This window comes from Agaricus bisporus (assembly GCF_000300575.1).
Source record: "Agaricus bisporus var. bisporus H97 unplaced genomic scaffold AGABI2scaffold_11, whole genome shotgun sequence".
Classification (NCBI taxonomy): Eukaryota; Fungi; Basidiomycota; class Agaricomycetes; order Agaricales; family Agaricaceae; genus Agaricus; species Agaricus bisporus.
Window position 1 is genome coordinate 454,946 of NW_006267346.1, and position 20,321 is coordinate 475,266.

At 45.4% G+C, this 20,321-nt stretch overlaps 6 protein-coding genes across 6 annotated transcripts in view; 3 read left to right on the plus strand and 3 right to left on the minus strand.

The window, feature by feature from the left end:
• Positions 1-4,591, minus strand: part of AGABI2DRAFT_53100 (hypothetical protein) — a gene marked incomplete at both ends in the record, with an annotated part of 9,002 nt that extends 4,411 nt beyond the window's left edge. The window contains 3 exons of the mRNA XM_006455639.1: positions 3,512-3,791; positions 4,155-4,196; positions 4,515-4,591. Coding sequence (XP_006455702.1) covers positions 3,512-3,791; positions 4,155-4,196; positions 4,515-4,591 — 399 coding nt within the window. The remainder of the gene's footprint in view (positions 1-3,511; positions 3,792-4,154; positions 4,197-4,514) is intronic.
• A 344-nt stretch (positions 4,592-4,935) lies between these two features.
• AGABI2DRAFT_210209 (hypothetical protein) lies at positions 4,936-5,391 on the minus strand (the record flags this gene model as incomplete). The annotated part of the gene is made up of 1 exon (XM_006455640.1): positions 4,936-5,391. One exon carries the CDS (start codon positions 5,389-5,391, stop codon positions 5,008-5,010), a length of 384 nt encoding a protein of 127 aa, XP_006455703.1. The 3' UTR covers positions 4,936-5,007.
• Positions 5,392-8,262: 2,871 nt separating this feature from the next.
• On the plus strand, positions 8,263-8,646 carry AGABI2DRAFT_76463 (hypothetical protein; the record flags this gene model as incomplete). Its single annotated transcript, XM_006455641.1, has 1 exon — positions 8,263-8,646. A coding segment is annotated over one exon (384 nt), but the record flags the coding sequence as incomplete, so codon positions are not given.
• A 5,304-nt stretch (positions 8,647-13,950) lies between these two features.
• On the plus strand, positions 13,951-14,607 carry AGABI2DRAFT_121607 (hypothetical protein; the record flags this gene model as incomplete). The annotated part of the gene is made up of 3 exons (XM_006455642.1): positions 13,951-14,031; positions 14,103-14,166; positions 14,216-14,607. The coding sequence occupies 3 exons, from the start codon at positions 13,951-13,953 to the stop codon at positions 14,605-14,607; spliced, it is 537 nt and encodes a 178-aa protein (XP_006455705.1).
• Positions 14,608-16,394: 1,787 nt separating this feature from the next.
• Positions 16,395-18,196, plus strand: AGABI2DRAFT_195103 (hypothetical protein). The gene is made up of 6 exons (XM_006455643.1): positions 16,395-16,539; positions 16,613-16,628; positions 16,688-16,815; positions 16,875-17,250; positions 17,306-17,776; positions 17,840-18,196. Exons 1-6 carry the CDS (start codon positions 16,399-16,401, stop codon positions 18,133-18,135), a joined length of 1,428 nt encoding a protein of 475 aa, XP_006455706.1. The 5' UTR covers positions 16,395-16,398; the 3' UTR covers positions 18,136-18,196.
• Positions 18,197-18,399: 203 nt separating this feature from the next.
• AGABI2DRAFT_210213 (hypothetical protein) lies at positions 18,400-20,285 on the minus strand (the record flags this gene model as incomplete). Its single annotated transcript, XM_006455644.1, is given in 8 exon segments — positions 18,400-18,609; positions 18,684-18,780; positions 18,794-19,061; positions 19,143-19,666; positions 19,725-19,785; positions 19,834-20,100; positions 20,148-20,193; positions 20,247-20,285. 8 exon segments carry the CDS (start codon positions 20,283-20,285, stop codon positions 18,415-18,417), a joined length of 1,497 nt encoding a protein of 498 aa, XP_006455707.1. The 3' UTR covers positions 18,400-18,414.
• Between the last annotated feature and the right edge of the window lie 36 nt (positions 20,286-20,321).

Sequence of the window (20,321 nt, forward strand, 5' to 3'; positions counted from 1 at the left end):
GGCAGCCTTTACTACTTTCATGGGTGCCTTTGAACCCACTGTTATGTTTTTCGGACTTACGAATTCGCCTGCTACTTTTCAGACTATGATGAACGAACTTTTTAGGGATTTAGTAAATACTGGAAAAGTGGCTGTATTTATTGACGATATCTTGATAGGAACAGACGACGAAGAAGAGCACGACAAGGTGGTGGAAGAAGTATTGCAGAGGTTGATGGACAATGATCTATTTGCAAAACCAGAAAAATGTGAATGGAAACGAAATGAAATGGGGTTCTTAGGGTGTATAATAGGGAGGAACGGAATCAAAATGGAGGAAAGGAAGGTGAAAGACGTAGTGGAATGGCCAACCCCAAAATGCGTTAAAGACGTACAGAAATTCCTAGGATTAGCAAATTACTATCGACGATTCATTGAAAAGTTTGCTAGTATTGCAAGACCGTTACACGCATTAACCAAGAAGGACAAAAAATGGAGTTGGGGAGATGAGGAGGAAGAAGCCTTTGGTACGCTAAAAGCAAAATTCACGTCACATCCAATTCTAGTAGCACCAGAACTGGATAAAGAACTAAAGGTGGAATCTGATGCATCGGCCTATGCCACGGGAGGAGAATTGTCAATGAAGTGCAACGATGGAAAGTGGAGACCAGTTGCATACATCTCCAAATCGATGACGGAAACGGAACGAAATTATGATATTCACGATAGGGAGATGTTGGGAATAATGCGATGTTTAGAGGAATGGAGACACTTCCTGGAAGGGGCAAAACATAAATTCGAAATTTGGACGGATCATCGCAATCTAGAATATTTCACGAAAGCCCAACAATTAAATCGACGACAAGCCAGATGGGCTTTGTATCTATCTAGATTCAATTTCGAGTTAAAGTTTCGTCCAGGAAAAACGATGGGGAAGGCAGACGCATTGAGCAGAAGACCTGACTTCGAACAAGGGACAAAGGACGATAACAAGGACCAAACTTTGTTAAAGCCCGAATACTTTGCAATACGAGCATTAGAGGAAGGTCATATGTTAATTAATGCGGAGGAAGAGGAAATATTAGATGAAATCCGAAAATCAGAAGCAAAGGAGGATGACGTGGTAAAAGCAGTAGAAGAGATGAAACGAGCGAAAGTGAAGTCGTTGAGAGGAGATGAGTGGAAACTGGAGGAAGGTTTAGTGTTGAAGGAAGGAAAAGTCTATGTGCCGAAAGATGAGACGTTGAGGACAAAAATCATCCGACTACATCACGATACTCCCATTGCCGGACATGGAGGACAATGGAAAACAGTGGAAATGGTGACACGCAATTACTGGTGGCCCGGCGTCACTAAACAAGTCCAGAGATACGTAGAAGGATGTGATCAATGTCAACGGAATAAAAATCGACCGACACCACCGGCAGGTAAACTGATGCCAAATCCTATCCCTACCAAACCATGGGCCGACGTATCTGTCGACTTCATAGTGAAATTGCCAGAATCTCAGGGAATGGACTCAATCTTAGTGGTGTGCGATCGATTCAGTAAAATGGCTCATTTTATTCCAACTACGGAAACAACATCGGCGCTAGGACTAGCCAAGTTGTTCAGGGACCATGTATGGAAGTTGCATGGATTACCGGAAACGGTGATCTCAGATAGGGGACCACAGTTTGCCGCAGACTTCACAAAGGAATTGAACAAAATGTTGGGAATCGATACCCGGCTATCTACGGCATTCCACCCGCAAACTGATGGCCAGACTGAACGAACCAATCAAGAGTTAGAACAATATCTCCGATCATTTGTCGACCACAGACAAACTGATTGGCCTGATTGGTTAGCAACGGCAGAGTTTTCTTATAATAATAAAGAACAATCATCAACAAAGGAAACTCCATTTATGGTCAACATAGGAAGACATCCGAGAACTGGCTTTGATCTCCGACGACAAGGCAATCACCCGGCAGCAGCGGAATTTGCGGATCGCATGAAGCTTCAACACGAAGAAACTCAAGCGGCCCTAAAAAAGGCACAAGATGACATGCGGAGGTATGCGGATAGAAGTAGGGGAGAAGCGGTGAAATACAAAGAAGGAGATAGAGTTCTATTGGCTACCCGGGACCTTCAAATTCAGGGACGACCAACTCGGAAACTTACGGAGAAGTTCATCGGGCCGTACACCGTTAAGAAGATCATTTCCCCCAACGCAGTGGAACTGGATCTTCCCCGATCTATTCGAATCCACCCAGTGGTTAACGTCAGCCGAATAGTAATGTACCGAGAACAAGTGGAAGGTCAAGGAAGCAAGCCGGCACCAGCCGTAGAAATAGAAGGAGAACAGGAGTGGGAAGTGGAGAAGATCCTGAATGCCAAGTGGCTCCGCGGAAAGAAGCGGTACTTAGTCCGATGGAAAGGATATACGGCAGAGGCAGACTCGTGGGAACCCGAAGAAAACTTGGCTAACGCCAAAGAATTGATTACTGAATTCCACCAACTCTATGGGGAACTCAATAGGATACATCACGTTTTACGTGACACAGGTTTCCAAGAACGGGAACTACCTAATCGATTTACAGCTAAGACTTTATTCGGATGGGATGACAAACAGTTTGATGCCGAATATCTTAAAAAATTGGAACGAAATTGGCGAACGTGGAGGTCTTGAAGGGTCGTCTCCGGAGGAGCCGACTTTAAGGAGGGGGTACTGTTAGAACTTTGCCAGAATGTCACGGCGTCACGCTGTCACATCTGTCACACTTTTTATTACATAATAATTTCCCTCTGCTGCTACAGTTCGACGGAGGCTAAACTATCGGCACACTGTTAAAATGGCACAAGCTACAGATCTACCTATCGAACTCATTGATCTTATCTTATCTTTTCTACCTCCGAACCACGCGGAGCAAGTACAATGGAGAAGGGCGGCGGCAGCTATAGGCAGAGAGGATAGGCCGGAAGGTTGGAACCTATCAGATCATCGGTGCAGGCGGTGTGGAAGGGTATGCTTAGCAATGTGGGACTATGAGGAACAGAAAGCGTGGGTGATACAGAGATGGGGATATTGGGGGCCGCGACAATGGGCAATAGCCGGATTCTTTGTGCTATGCCCCTGTGATGCGCTGATTGGGAATTACTTCGGGAGGCGTTGGTTCGTGTGAGAAGATTACCTGTCTAGGAGTTGTTTGTACTTGTGGACACTTTTATGGTTTGTTTGCTTTTGTTGACGTTTTTATGATCAAAGTTGTTCTTGTTTACCTTCTTCTTACTCCACGCTTCCTTTCCCATGTCAATGTATAATTAGTTTTATTTCTCATATGTTGCTTCTTTTCTCATGTCAAGTATATAAATAGTTACCTAGGGTAGTTGGTCTGTGCGCCGTAGTCTAGGTATATAAAGTAGGTAGAAACTTGTAGAAAACTCTGTCGAGTTCTCTTAGGTTCACGCCTAATATAACTTTTGTCACTTTCCTCTATTGTTCTTAAAGTTCAGGTGTGACCTGTGACATCTCAGTCACAGTCGCCCTAACATCCTTGATGAATGCTTGGACTTCTTCTCTTTCGTTTGGCGATAAGGGGTATATTTTCCCTTTCTTGGGTTTGAAATCTTCCTTTAATTCGATAGCATGATCCCATGGTTTCCTAGTAGGCATTCTTTCTGATTCCTTTTGTTTGAATACTTTAAGGAACTTGTGGAACCGTCTTGGTACCACTTGCTCTACTGAGTCTATGCTTCGAATTTCTTCTTCTTCCGGCATCTCTTCTGTCATTCCTCTTACCCACATCTCTAGTTGTCCTTCTTCCTCTCTACTTCTATTTTTCCTTTGGGCGCTTATTCGTTTAGGACGTACCTGTCCAGCCCCCGCTTGTCCCGCGGTGGCTGTCTTGCTGTTATCTTCTTCTAGACGTTCTGCCTTTTCCCCATTTAATCGGTCAGCCACGTCACCGGGTGATTGCGCCCACCCCTCAGCTTTCTCTTTGGGTTGTTGTGCCAACCCCTCAGCTCCACCATTAGCACGCCTGTTACGTGCCAATTCCCTGGCGAATGCCGCCTCGACTCCTAGTGCGATTCCTTCGATGATGTTCCTGGGAGTGGTGAATCTCCCTACTGCCTTGTTCACCCGTTCATATCTTTCTTCCTCATCTCTGATTTCTTTTTGCTCCTCTTCATACGCTTCTATCTTGGCCATAGTTGGTCCTTCCTCTTCGTCATCACTTCCTTCATATGGCATTCCAAACTCGTCTAAGGCTATTTCCTCCATTGCTGGGCATTTGTGTTTGCTCAGCAAATGTTCCGACGTTTGGGTTCCACACTCCTCGCATCTATACTGCAACACCGTTCCCCAATTTGATTTCTTTGGGAAGGAAACTAATTTCCAACCTGCATATTGCTTGTGTGACATGTCAGGCTTTTCCCTCTTTTCTTCCTCTCGTGCTTCTTTCATCAACTGCCTTGTGGATTTCTTTGGTTCCTCCATCCTTCGTATTTCTTCTTGTTTTTCTTTTGCTTTTCCTTTATCTTTGTACCCACACCCGTCTGGGCACCTGGTCATCTTTACCTCTCCTTTCTCCCAATCAATTTCCGGATTGTGCATCTGTAACCAAGGCATTCCTAATATGACCTTATTTTTTCCTAGGCCACATATCTCGAAATGTACTCTTTCTTTATGTCCTTTGTAGTACACGTTTGCCACTACTCGGTGAGTTACTGCCCCAGATGCATTGATCGTTCCATCAACGTTTTTGACCGGGATTGGTCTTTCTAAAGGTTCCAACTTGAACCCTTCTTCGTCCGCGAACGTTTTATCCATAAACATCCCCGTTGCTCCACTATCCAACAACGCCTGTACTCCTACTCCATCATGTGTGTCCAACTTCTCCACTCCCACGTTCAGCTTAATTTCCCTTAAAGGCCGAATTGTCCTTACGAGGAAATTCTCCTCTTGTACAGTGTCACAAACATTGATTTCGTTACATAGTACATCGAATTTGTTGTAGGAAGTCCAACGAGGAGACTTGGCTTCCTTTACTCTTTTAAATTCTTTTGCTCTTCCTCGAACATCCTTTTCCAATAGTCCCGCTGCTCGTCCACATCTAACGTTCGCACATCTCGAGCCGGAGCCTTGCTCCAGCAGTTCTTGGCCATATGCCCCAATTTCCCACACTTGTAACATTTGATAGGACCTCGACTGGGCCCTGCTGCGGTGTCGACATCCATCGCGTTGGGATCTCGACGTTGAGGCTGAGGCCTCACGAAAGTGTTGTTTGGGGTATGGGTTCGTATTTGGGGCTTCGCTTGCCCCCGCCGATAGTAGTCTTCCTCCGCCTTCGCCTGTCTCCACTGCCTATCCAACTTCATGCTCCTCTCGTACCAACTCCTGATAGTAGTTGGTGGGTTTTCAGACTCCATCAACGCCTTCCTAATTCTTCCCGACAAACTTCTTTTGAATTCTTCAATGAGGGCTCGTCCCTCGTATCCACTGTCTCGTGCTATTCTTTTGAACTCCTGTACATGTTCTTCCGTGCTCTTGCTTCCTTGCTCGATCAACCTCAACTTCCCTACTGCCGTACTCTCCTCATCTGCATCTCCGAATTGTTTCGCAGACTATCAAAAAGCTCTTCCGTGACGGCTGGAGCTTCTTGTTCGCCGTTTTCAATCATCTCCATGATATTCTCCTTCCAAGATTCTGCCGCTCCTCCTTGTACATACGATAGTACCCATGTGATTTGATCCGCTTGTAGTCTGCCTACCATTTTTAAACTCAGATAGATTTTGCAAGCCGTTATGAAACCACTCAGCTCCTTCCCATCTCCTGTGAATATTTTTGGTCTTGCCACATCAATTTGTGGCGGCACTACTTGGACAATGGGAGTTTCTCCGTCGTCCCCTGCTGGGCCTTGTGAACCTGGTGGACCCGGTTGTGGGTTGTTCTGCAGCTGGGCGAGTTGCTGCTGCAGTTGGTTGATGAGATTTTGTTGAGCATTTAACTGCTCCATGATTTGTTGAGCCGTAGACATATTTGGCTCGTCGTATTCGGGGGGAGGTGGTTGATATAGGGGTAGGGGGGATACGGACGGTTGTCGTTGTTCTGGTTCGGATTCCTCGGATTGGGATTCCGAGGCGGATTCTTCTTCTTCCTCAGATTCAGAGGAAGGTACTCGGAATGTTCCGGGCGGTAGTCGATGAGAAATTTTGAAGAAGGTGAGGGAGGTCTTTTCCTGTCACCTGATGCGTATCCACCAATCCAATGAAGCCAATAGCCTGCTTCACTTGGATGTGTACACGAAGAGAGAAAAGGTTTTGTATTCAAGAATGGTCGCTTGACCGAAGGGATAGACTAAGATGAGAGGTATGTACGGGAACGGATTCCCACGCTAATCTAGAGAGTCACCTAAGGTGGGTCTCTCACTCCTCTGCGTGTACCAGCTGACAATGCAGCCGCAGCACAAGGTTGATACGGAAAGAAATACAAGTATATAAAAAAGCACCTCACGTGGTGAACGTCTCGTGTTTAACTAAGGCACGTGACACGCCTTAGTCTCAACGGGGTACGTTGTGACTGTACCCGATCACCCCTTAAGCCTAGGGACCGGCTATGTGTGTGGCGGCCGCGATGGCGCGCAGAGAGTAGAGGGCGATAAGAGAGTAAAAGATGGGGAGGGCACTGTGCTGTGCGATCCCCGGAGTAGTCGAGTTCTACTGTTAGGGAGACTGTGACTGTGATGTCACAGGTCACACCTAAACTCAAGAACTAAAGAGTATAGTGACAAAAGTAATATTAGGCGTGAACCTAAGAGAACTCGACAGAGTCTTCTACAAGTTTCTACCTACTTTATATACCTAGACTACGGCGCACAGACCAACTACCCTAGGTAACTTTATTTATATACTGACATGTGAAAAGAAGTACGTATGAGAAAGTAGACTAATTATACATTTGACATGAGAAAAGAAGAGTGGAGTAAGAAGTAAGTAAACAAAAGTAAATTGATCATAAAAACGTCAACAACATCAAACAAACCATAAAAGTGTCCACAAGTACAAACAACTCCTAGACCGGTATTCTACTCACACAAACCATTGATGCCCGAAGTAGTTACCTAACATCGCATTACACGGACATAGTATGAAGAACCCGGATAGTTCCCAATACCGAGCCCCCCACGCTGACCACCTTTGTATTACCCACTCTTTATCCTCTTCCGCGTCCCACATTGCTAACGTCATTCTCCCGCATTCCCTACACTGATGGCCCGATAGGCGCCAACCTACCGGCCTTGCTTCTCTCCCTATAGCCGCTGCCCTCCTCCGCCATTGTACTTGCTCCGCATGGTTCGGAGGTAGAAAAGAAAAGATAAGATCGATAAGCTCAATTGGTAGATCTGTAATTTGTGCCATTTTAGCAGTATGCCGATAGTTTAGCCTCCGTCGAACTGTAGCAGCAGAGGGAAATTATTATGTAATAATATATGTGACAGATGTGACAGCGTGACGCCGTGACATTCTGGCAAGGTTCTAACACATCGTAAATTATAAGTGTTGTATGGGGGATGTCAGTAAACGCCCTCTTATTAAAGGGAGGAGTCACACCCTTCTCCCCTTTCTAATTAATAAGAGGCTATTTTAGTATTTTCGGAAGGGTTAGGTGGCTTCAGGGGTTTCACGCGTCGTGAACTCTCGTGAACTCAGATCCAGGTGACAGCTGTCATTACATAATTATTGACAGTGAACATAAGGTCATGCGCGTACAGTATACCTACAGTATACCTTACCCAACTTCTTGCCCAAGATACGGGGAATATGTATCTGTTGTGAGTACTTCGACATCTCATCTCAAGTTATCTTTACTCCTTTCGGTCATGATGACCCTTCTTACTTTCCCCTTATGTTTGTGTTACCTTATACGGCCATTATAGATCAGAAAAACATTTTACCGTTTCGAATATCCAATTTGTTTCCTTTATTTCATTTCCTATTTCCTTTTTCACTCTATAACTGTACAGTCGAGTCAGCCGGGTATTTAAGGCACTAAAAGCCACCGGGACACCTCAGTGATCAACACAATTATTCGTTGTCACTGAGGTGAGTAGGTTATTCTAATCCTGTCTTCATTATACTTACAGTAGTCTAGACTTATACTTATTATTAGGTACATAGTGATCAACACAATTATTCGTTGTCACTGAGACTTATACTTATTATTAGGTTATGGGCCCCGGCTCAATAAACTAAACACAGCGAAAAACTCGATTTGGAACAATCACTACTATTCACACAGAAATGTCGAACACTACACCCCCTATATTCCCAGAAACTGACAAATTCGACGGTACAAACTGGGTAGCTTGGAATGGCCTGATCGGTATAGCCGCCGATCTCAGAGGCATTTCCGGATACCTTGAGGGCACGATCCCTAAACCCCCTGACAATCCACCTATCCTTCTCACGTCACCTGCTTCACCTCAAGGACAGACTACTACAACGTCTCCAACAACACCACCACCTGACACTCCATGGGACTCCATAAACCCTTCCCTTGCTGAATGGAAAACCCGTAACGCTTGGACCAAAGGATTGCTTGTATACAATACGAAGGACCCCATTGGTTTAGGTGTCAACTTATCTGGCACTGCCGCCAATGCGTGGAAATCCTACAAGGACCAATATGCGAAAGTATCAGAAATGGCGATCTTGAATGCTGATCGAGACCTACGAGAAATCACTTACTCTGATGGTCATGATTTCCTCGAGCATATTGCTCGACTACGCACAAAATGGGCTACAGCTACGGCTCTCGGAGCACCAATCGATGACAAGACGTTTCGAACTATTGTCCTCTCCTCATTACCACGATCTTGGGATCCCATAGTGTCTACCCTCTACAACACGACAACATCCCGTGAAGCCATCGCTGTACTCGCCACCCACTGGGCTCGTATTAGCAAGGATCGAGTCGTGAATCCACAAAACGCAACTATGGCGCTCCAATTCAACACATATCACAACAATCATAACAGAAACACACCAAAGAATCAACATCTTGTCTGTACCAATCCTAACTGTGGTCGACGAGGACACTTGATTGCTGATTGTTATTGGCAAGGGGGAGGCAAAGCTGGCCAATTCCCAGCGTGGTTCGGAAAGAAGGGAGGCACTAGAGGAAGCACACCACACGCAAATGGAGGAAACACTAATACTTCTGCCAACTCAGCGTCTACTTCGGACACAACAGCCCAAAGTTCCGAACCTCGTGTTTTCGCACTCTCCATGGTCACGTCGGAGATGCCTCAGGTACTGAGCATCAACCCTATAACCCCTATCCATATTCCTGACCACGACAAAACCTCCAGGATGCTGAAAATAGCCACTAGCGGCATAACACCGAGAGGGGAGCTGGAGGGTGGTGCTCAAATGTCCTACACGTTACATAATGTCTCAACGTTGTCATCTATAACGCAGACGAGCAATACGACAGACTTGCTTACCCTACTTGATTCCGGTGCTACCGATCACTGCTTTGCGGAGCGTGAAGATTTCATAACATATAAATCCTTCCAAACTCCACGAGACGGCCATCCTGCAAATAAATCTGCAGTTTTCAACCTTATTGGTACTGGAACTGTCGAAATTCTTACCCATAGAGACAATGCTACAACCAAGATCCAAATCTCTGAGGCTCTACACTCGCCTGATCTCCGCCATAACTTGATCTCGGTGTCGAAATTGACTTCTAAAGGACTAAACGTCGTCTTCGATGATAATACGGCTACTGTGTATAACAGTCAGGGCATAGCTGTGGTTACCGCCCGTAAGATTCAAGGATTATATATCGTCGAAACCATATCACGCACCTCGTCGATCCATGTTATGCAAACAAAGAGGAAATCTGTCCCATTCAGTACCTGGCATCGACGTTTGGCCCATGCAGGAGAAGGAACAATTAAAGAGATGTTACGTTTGGATTTAGTTGATGGCCTAAACGTTGAAGGGCAACATGAGATAGGAGGCACATGCGAGGATTGTATCTTTGGGAAACATACCGCGCATCCACACTCGGATAAAGGGAAAGTCGAGGAGGAGGTCCTGGAACGCATCCATGTTGACATATGGGGGCCGGCTTCAGTCCAGTCGGTTGGAGGATCCAAATATCTTATGGTCATCGTAGATGGTGCTTCATCTTTCCGCACAATATTCCCTCTCCCTGAGAAATCGGCCGCCGTTACTCTCAACTGCCTCAAAACTTTTCAAGTGCAGTCGGAATTGCAAACGGGCAAAAAGCTGAAACGGATCCGTTTAGACATGGGACGAGAATGGTATAACAATTTATGGGAGACGTATGCGAGGGAAAGAGGAATTATCTTGGAGTATACAACTCCATACGCACACCAGCAAAACGGCGTTGTTGAACGATCGATGAGAACCTTGGTTGATCTCGGAAGGTCAATGCTAGCTGAGTCAGGTCTCCCACAGCGCTATTGGGCAGATGCATTCGTAACAGCAGGTTACATTCGGAACTGTTATGATTGTGGAACAAATCCGAGTATTCTAAATCTTATCTGATCTTATCTAATCCTTATCTGATGCGGACCTTATCCGTTCTATTCCTATCATCAGGATACGTCATTCTATTTCTATCTTGCATTCTCTTTGACGTTACCTTTTCTCATGATCAATCTTCTATTCTCATGATTGATCATCCTCCTTCCTAGTTTATACTTTCCTTCTCACTGATTACTCATCTACCTCGGTCATGGTTACTCAGCCCGTTCTATAAGTTAGTTACCTCGGGTAGATAGTCTTAGTATAAGTAAGCGTAGATACTCTCTGTATTTCCCTACGCTTTACCAACTTGCTTTTCCCTTACTCGCCCTCAAGTCTTTGCCTTCACTGCAACCTGAGCATTCGCTTTAAGGTCGTAACAGGAACCTCCTCCCGACCTCAAGATCACCAGGGAAAATCCCAGCTGAAGTTTGGACGGGACACCGCCAAGATATATCTCATTTACGAGCTTTTGGCACTACTGCCTACGCTCACATTCCCCTCGACCTCGGAATCTCTAAACTCGCACCTCGTTCCGTCAAACTTACTCTCATAGGCTATTATGGGACGTCTGGCTATAAGTTGCTCGATCGTTCGACTGGGACGATATCGCGTTCACGAGACGTCATCTTCGATGAAGGCGTAACACACCTTACCTCGACACCATCAACCACATCCACTGATGACAACATTCCTCCTACTACCACTTGGCCACATACCACCTCAATGTCCAACGACTCTGCGAACGCACCGCGTCCCCGGGACATGTCATCATTACACAAAGATCAGGCAGGGTCAGCGGCACAGCGTGCTCAAACTACTAGGGACATCAATGATGTCGAGGAGATTTTGATCGAGGAGCAATTGATGGCTGATGACGCTCAGGGTACCGATACCTCCGATGATCCAACGCCGCCAGTCTTACGACGTTCGAGTAGGATCTCACGACCTTCAAAGCGCATGCAGGAGAGCCTGGATTACCAACACCGTACCAAAGCGAACGTCGCAGATACCCGTATGGAGGAATGGGTGCCGAAATCTTACCGTGAAGTGATGGCTCGTCCTGATTTATGGCTAGAGCCGATGGAGAAAGAGTTTGGTGTGATGAAGGAAAAGGGTGTATTCAAGGTGGTAGATCGTCCGCTTGGGAAGAACGTTGTACAATCACGATGGGTATACGCGTTGAAATTTGACGCTGATGGTAACATTTCGGGTAGGAAGGCGAGGATTGTGGCTAAAGGTTTCACGCAGGTGTTGGGTGAGGATTACGATGAGACGTATGCGTCTGTCGCTAGGATGGAATCGGTGAGGATGGTTTGTGCTATTGCGGCTTCGAGGGGGATGCGACTCTGGCAGGTCGATTTTGTTTCGGCTTTCCTCAACAGTGATAACCACTACGAGGTTTACATGGAACCTCCGAGAGGTTTTGAAGAGGGGGAGGGGAAGGTATGGCGTCTCCTCAAAACCCTCTACAGTACTATGCAAGGAGCGCACGATTGGGCGCAGAATTTAGACAAAACTTATCAAGGCCATGGGTATTACAAGTCGAAAGCCGACTCGCAAGTACGTTCGAGGGTGGAAGATGACGAATTCACTCTTACCTCAACATGGACGGACGACGTGCTCAGAGCCTCAACGTCCAAGAATGGGGAATCAAAGGCGAAAGAAGAATTGGGTCGAAGTTATGAGATAAAGGATTTGGGGGAGGCACATCACATTCTGGGAATGCGAATCGACAGAGCCGCAAATGGTGACATACGGCTGTCCCAGAAAGCCTTCTGTGAACGTTTACTTACTCGCTTCAATATGACCGACGCTAAACCACGATCAACACCACTTCCAGTTGGGATCTCATTGTCCATCAACGATTCGCCGCAAAACATCTACGAGATCAAGGAAATGGAAAGGATACCATACAGAGAGGCTCTGGGTTCGATTATGTGGCTCCAAGTCGCTACAAGACCCGATTTATCCTTCACAGTCAACTTGCTTTCCCGTTTCGCGAACAATCCTGGACGAGCACACTGGGAAGCACTCAAGCACACTTTGGGATATATTAAAGGAACGATTGACTACGGAATAACATATCGAAAGGGAGGCGATCTGAAACCCATAGGCTACGTAGATGCGGATCATGCGGGAGATGGGGACACGAGCAGATCGACAGAAGGTCACGTCTTTTCGGTAGCTGGGGGAGCAGTATCATGGGCAAGTAAGAGACAGGAGACGGTAGCGGTGTCAACAGTGGAGGCGGAATATATGGCGTTTACAAGAGCAGCACAACAGGCACTATGGCTGGAAAAATTTCTCGACGAAGTTGGATTATCTCAACCCGGACCAACGACCATTCACGCAGACAACAGTGGAGCAATAGCAAATACCAAAAACGACAAGAATCACCGAAGGACGAAGCACATTCACGTCAAATATCATTTCGTTAAAGAGAAGGTCGATAACGGTGACATCACTTTCGTATATACCCCCTCTGCTCAAAACCTTGCGGATATCTTCACCAAACCACTTCCCCGTGATGCCGTTATACGATGCTGTGATGGAATGGATATTCGAGGGAAGTTGTGAATGAGAATGCCAAAGTAGGGGGAGTGTTGTGAGTACTTCGACATCTCATCTCAAGTTATCTTTACTCCTTTCGGTCATGATGACCCTTCTTACTTTCCCCTTATGTTTGTGTTACCTTATACGGCCATTATAGATCAGAAAAACATTTTACCGTTTCGAATATCCAATTTGTTTCCTTTATTTCATTTCCTATTTCCTTTTTCACTCTATAACTGTACAGTCGAGTCAGCCGGGTATTTAAGGCACTAAAAGCCACCGGGACACCTCAGTGATCAACACAATTATTCGTTGTCACTGAGGTGAGTAGGTTATTCTAATCCTGTCTTCATTATACTTACAGTAGTCTAGACTTATACTTATTATTAGGTACATAGTGATCAACACGATTATTCGTTGTCACTGAGACTTATACTTATTATTAGTATCCACGACCTCCACCAAAAAAAAAAAAAATATGCATCCACGAAGCCATCTCTCATTCCCCCGTGGCGACATTGTTGACGAGTTTGAGCTGCTCTTGGAATCGACAACAATGGAGCTGGCTTAGGCGGTGTCGGCGTGTCGCCGAGTTTGTCCAGTTCCATGTGCCATGAATGGGAATAAAGATTTTCATGAACATTTCCTTATACCTGAGCAATCTGGATGAATCTTGATTTGGGTGTCATCCCTGCACTGGCATCTAGAATTCCGAAATCTGCGCTAGCTTCATTACCTAACAGGCTTTGTGAATTCCATCGGGCTGTGCGAGGGTTTAAAAGCAGAATCTTCGAAAGCTCATATACTACTCGCTACTGGCATATAAGCCTTGGATAAAGCTTCTCAGTGGCCGAGCCTTGCAATTCCTCTGAAATGGCTACGTCACGCTCAGCTTTTGACTCTCCGATCCTAGCATGGATGACCGAGTCGCTGAACCGTGATTGCAGTCGAGAAGTGAGCTTTCTCGCTCTGGCCTTGTTTTCACTGCCACTCACCGGTCTTGGGAATGTAACCAATATTACAAGATCGCAACGGAATGCACTCCGGATGTCAACTTCTCTAGGGCACCAAATGGCCCAGATAACGTTTGTAGGTTTCCATCATCTTTGTTTCTTGAGTGCCTACTGACCTCCGTCAGGTCCAGGCAATCTTCTGATACTCCCGCCGCTACTTATAATACGCCACCGTCAGACTCTAAGATCAAAATGGCGTAACTCTACGAGCCAGAAGGACAAGCGCCGGATAGATCAGGTTACGTTGAATACTCAGATCTTAAAACCCGAACTAAAGCCAATCCATCAGGACGACCTTTCCCCGAAAAAATCCCTCTCATTGATGATGATTGACTATCTTGTTGCCATGGATAAGTCGCTACTCTGTATTGCAATGATGCAGGGATATGCGAAAAACGTCACCAATATCCACTCTGGTAGCAACGAATCGATGGCAGATCCTGACCGTGCATTGAACCTATTTCTGTTCGTCACACTCCCTTCAATCCAAAACCTTTGGTTATTCACTCAAAGTTAGTATAACCCAATTGATAGAAGATATTCTCCAAGAACACCTTGAACGCTCTGTAATCAAACGGCTTTTTGGTTTTAAATCGGATAGACGACTTTCTAAGAAATGTCGAGAGAAGCTCCAGATTGCATTAGAAATTTTTCGAGTGAGCTTTTGGAGTTCTTTACATATATCCCCTAAAAGCAAGACTAACAGGTATCTATGCCTCAGGTGCAATCCCAGATTGACTCTGAAATGAGAACGAGAGCGGATTTTACCATGAGCCGGCATCAGGAGACGGAGACACAGGAACGGGGAAATTTATCATTGTATGGTACTTCCCAACACTCAAACTCAAACCCACACAGCAAAAACATTCATCTGGTACGTCTTCACTCTACTCTCTCGCACATATCCCAACGTTACATCCAAGTTTCCGATGAGACACAGCCACATGGCCGCTGGCACTGACCCTATAGTCGAACATCATCACGCTGCTCGAACCGCGAGTAATTCCATCCAGGATAACAGTTTGGTTATTGATGGATCAGGCAATAATATAACCATGATAATCGGCAGTCCTGGTCGCGGTGATAGATAGCATGATCTATTTCCATATTGACAGTACGGTCTTTCTAGTTTCACGATTCGTACTGATGGACATGGACGTAAAAATTGTGTTGGTATATACAGAGTAAATTGAATCACCTATGTGTAGGCTGTATCTTGTTTGAATCGATAATCCGAGAGAATCAAGTAGTCTTCGCTCTCTTTTAAATTCCCATGTTGTATCAGCTGATTCAGAATCCCAGGCGCTCTCAGACTTCACAAAGTTGTGCTAGTGCCGGTGTGCGGGCCACGTCAGCGAGGAGATGTCCATTCCCTCCTACAAGCTTCAGCTGGACCAGGATGATTATGGGAACATCAACACTTTCCTCGGGTCCTGGGGTTGTGGTCATGATAACTACTTTCATCACAAAATTTTCCATCATTATCCTTGCTGGGTATTCAACCCACTCGACCCAAGGATCTTGAAGCCTTTACGCCAAATACGGCTAATGATCATAACCCACTTACCCTTAGTTATATCACCGTTACCCCATATAAGTACCAGCAGAGCGATTCCCCCGCAAACTCTAGTCCTGTTTTCAGAGTGATGACGCCACTACCGTAACACGGCCACTTAATTTTGCGTGTAGCTGTGTGGTTCACTCGTACAGTAAAAAAACTATATGTCTTGTAGGTAGCCGGTAAATCAGGATAGATCATCCCCACGTGTGGCATCTGCAGTTCCAACGCGTTGCATTAACAACTTCTTGTACACTGACAGACAGATCCACTCTGGGTGAACGGGCGCGGAGTCTCAACTCATCATTGTCCCTGGTAAAGACAATGTAACTCAAACCGTCATCAGGTTATCACGTTGCATCTTGAGATTATCAATTCGTGTTTTGTTGCTTTTTCTCCGTAACGGCGTGGGTGTATCCCTTGAGATAAATCGAACCCAGCTTAGTATTGGTCGGTGATTCGGAGTGGCTGACTTTCTTAGTCTCTCATGGATGAGTCGCCAATCCACCCTAAGATGATTAGTAACAAAAGTTGTTGCATCGGTAAATTTTTTCGAACATACATGAATTGGTGGTTTCAAGGGCGACATGCTGTCATAAGGACTCTAATTTGTGAGCCGTCTTCCGAACGTCGAAACTTGAGAAATCCAATGAGCGTCGCTTCCACCATGTATAGCTGCGATTATCTAATCACCTCATGGCATACTGATTTCGAGTCACGCATCGGTGACATTACTACTGGCTTATCACAATGTCCGACGAAACACTCCAAAAACGCGAAGAAGACTACGCATCTGAGGAAGACGAGGACGACGAGCTTGAGCAGATACCAAGTGTCGATGTCGATGTCACCAAACTCAACCCATTATCGCCCGAAGTCATCTCTAAACAGGTATGCATTCCAAAAGCTTTTTTTTTTGCTATCCTGCGATCTCACTATGTTGCGCATTTTCGCCCTTTAACAGGCAACCATAAATCTCGGTTTGAAACTCTTTTCCTTCTTCCAGGGAACTTTCACGTTAAATTCGAAAACTTCATAGGTACAATCGGTCACGTCGCTCATGGTAAATCAACGGTAGTGAAAGCCATATCCGGAGTACAGACAGTCCGTTTCAAAAATGAACTCGTCCGCAATATCACTATCAAACTCGGATACGCCAATGCCAAGGTGCGTTACCCCTTCCCAAACCTCCCTCTACGCCATAAATGTGATCGCTTTGATCTTAGGTTTACAAATGTGAAAACCCTGCATGCCCTCGACCAGGTTGCTATAGATCGTATCGTTCAGATAAAGAAGACAACCCACCATGTGAACGGCCTGGTTGTGGTCACCGTATGAAACTTGTCCGTCATGTATCATTCGTCGATTGTCCTGGCCACGATATTCTGATGGCTACAATGTTAAACGGTGCCGCAGTCATGGATGCCGCTCTACTCCTTATCGCCGCAAACGAAACATGTCCCCAACCCCAAACATCCGAACATTTGGCTGCCGTCGAAATCATGAAACTGGAAAACATCATCATCCTCCAGAATAAAGTCGATCTGATCAAAGAGGCGCAATCACTAGAACATCAAAAGAGTATATCAGCATTCGTCAAAGGTGAGTCCTTGATTCAGCTCTACTAGTTTGTTCAACTTACTCAGTCAACCGTCAGGTACGGTCGCTGAAAGCTCACCGATTGTCCCCATTTCGGCTCAGCTCAAGTACAACATCGATGCTGTCAACGAATACATTGTCAAACGTATCCCCATTCCCATCCGCGACTTCACCTCTGATCCCAAACTCATCGTCATCCGTTCATTCGACGTCAACAAACCAGGTGCCGAAGTCGATGAACTCAAAGGTGGTGTCGCCGGTGGCTCCATCTTGAATGGTGTTCTTCGCCTCGGTCAGGAAGTCGAAATCCGACCTGGTATCGTTACAAAAGACAGTTCTGGAAAAACAAAATGCAAACCGATTTTTAGTCGAATTTTGAGTTTGCATGCGGAGAACAATTTATTGCAATTTGCTGTGCCGGGTGGATTGATTGGTGTTGGAACGAGGATTGATCCTACACTGTGTCGTGCGGATAGGCTTGTCGGTCAGGTATTGGGTGCTGTAGGGAAGCTACCAAAGATCTATACTGGTACAGTCTCCACTTTTTATCTCACAATACCTGAATACTATCATTCACCTTTTTTTTCTTTAGAACTTGAAATCAGTTTATTCCTCCTTCGTCGTCTTCTCGGTGTCAAAACCGAAGACAAGAAACAAACCAAAGTATCCAAACTCACCAAGGGCGAACTCCTTCTCATCAATATCGGATCAACATCAACCGGTGGTCGTGTCCTTTCTGTCAAAGCCGATCTAGCAAAGATTCAACTCACTTCACCGGCATGTACGGAAGTAGGTGAGAAGGTAGCATTGTCCCGTCGGATTGAGAAACATTGGCGGCTTGTGGGTTGGGGAAGTGTTCAACGGGGAACGGTGTTGGAAGTTGATTAGAAATGGATGTAGTAGATGTTCTTTCATATACAAGCATTTGTGGTTGGATGTGAGCTTGCTGGAATAACTTCGATTGGCCGAATCGAACACACGCAAAGATTGTGAATGGATAGCCAGATGCAAATCAAAGCACAAAGAAAAAAAAAATCAAGGTGTGTTAGACTAATAGTATCAAAATCCTAAAAATGAAAAAAAAATCCACTCATCCCTCCTTCACTCCTTCCTATCCACAAAAAAAGTGATCAAAAATCGCATACATTCAACAAAAAAAAAAAATACTCACCGAAGTGCTCTCTTCACCAACACATCTCCAGGATGACTCAACCCCAACTCCATCGGAGATTCACTCAAAAACCCAGGTTTAAGATCAAGTTCTTTAATATCCACACCCGAGAAATCTCTATTCCTGACTTTTCGCGTCTCGATCTCGCGTTTGGTGTGCCAAAGATGTAAAAGGTATAAACAATCTTTAGCCTGTTCGAAAGGGGAATTAGGATTTTTTTTTTGGAAATAGGTAAGGGAGAGAGAGGGAGGGTATAGAGGCGTACCACAACGAATAATCCAAGTCCAATAATATTTCTCCACCACACCGGATCCAATTCCGCCCATTTCTTAGCACCCCCCCAGCAAATCCCCCGTAACAGCCTTGCCCAACCACCTCCAATACTTCAAATTCCCCAAACTCGGTTCCCCACCCCCTCCACTATCCCCACCCCCATACGTAAACGCATTCAAAGTCGGTTGAAGACCCAATACAAATCTCCTATAGTGCTTGATACCCAAAACATGACGAAGCACCAATGACCTTTTCGAAATACGAAACAGCAAACTACCCATGATATGTGAGATATAAGGGATAAGTAGAGCACCACCTATACGTCTTCCAATTGATAATGCATTAATATCAACAAGTCGTTCTGCTGCTGCTAAATTGGCAGCATTAGGATCTTGAGGTACATCATCTGCATTCAAAACAGGAGGATCAGCGTTCTCAGCATCAACATCACCAGCACCAGCACCAGCACCTCTCCTCCTCCCTCCTACTTCATTTCCTCCTTCTTGAATCTCATTCCCATTCTCATCTTGAATATTTGCCCTAATCCGAATCATAAACGGTCCCTCATTCAACTGCACCCCAAACCTCGATCTCCTCTTAAACTCACTCAAATTCGCACCCAACAACCAATATGCAAATCGATGCAACACCCTCTTATACATAATTCGTAAAATCGGTGCAATGAAAATCCCAAAAATCATAGGAGAGGGTGGCCATGTGAAAAGTGAAGGAGAATAAGAGGAAGAGGAAGGAGGGGGTGGTGGTTTTTGTGTATGCCATGGTTCGTGATGTAGTCTTTGAGGTGCGACGTGAGCTCCTGGCCAAATGGATAAAATGGGAACGATAGTTGGGAAAGCGGATTTGTTCGCGGGAAAGATACGAGATGTGATTAAGGAGAGAGGGATTATAGGAAGATTGATGAATGCTGTCCAAGGCCAATTGGATGGATCATCTGTTAACATTAGGTCGAAAACTCTGATGATAAATTAATTGAGTATGAAAAAAACGAGTTTTGAATAAGGATAAGACCCACTCTTTTCCAAGGAAATTTTTGACAGCCCAAGCACCATACGCCGTCAAAGTAATATAAATCCCTGCACACACATCCATATTAACATCCACATAAAAACGATAAAACATACCAGAACCCATAACACCCATAACAGCCGCCGTAGCAGCCAACGTAAAAACACCTCCCGCCCTCTGCAATACCCTATCACCCAAACTCAAAAACACAAGTACCTTCGACTTGTGACTCATCATCTCATATTGAGTACCACATTGTGGACACTTGAGAGCATTCTCTGCCCTTGAAGAGTTTCCCTGTGCAGACCTGATCCACTCAAGGAGACACGATTCGTGTGCTATAAGCGTACATTTACATGGATGTGTCCATGTTCGTTGGGTTCCTATATAATAGTTCAGTACTGGTATAAGAAAGTGTCGCCGACGTTACCGGATTCGTTTGGTTCTTCTTCACGGCAGATGTAGCACAGTTTGACCTGTTGGATTTCTTCAGTGATGACCTGGATAGCGTTGGGAGGTGAATACACACTCGGAGGTCGTCGACGGTGGGCACTCGTGGTGCAGACATGAGTAAAAGGTGGATTCCCACGAACAGTAAGTCGTC

Coding starts and splice junctions, on each gene's coding strand:
- AGABI2DRAFT_195103 (XM_006455643.1), top strand. CDS start 16,399: ATGTCCGACGAAACACTCCAAAAACGCGAAGAAGACTACGCATCTGAG. Junction 17,251..17,305: donor TATATCAGCATTCGTCAAAG/GTGAGTCCTTGA, acceptor GTCAACCGTCAG/GTACGGTCGCTGAAAGCTCA. Junction 17,777..17,839: donor GCTACCAAAGATCTATACTG/GTACAGTCTCCA, acceptor TTTTTTCTTTAG/AACTTGAAATCAGTTTATTC.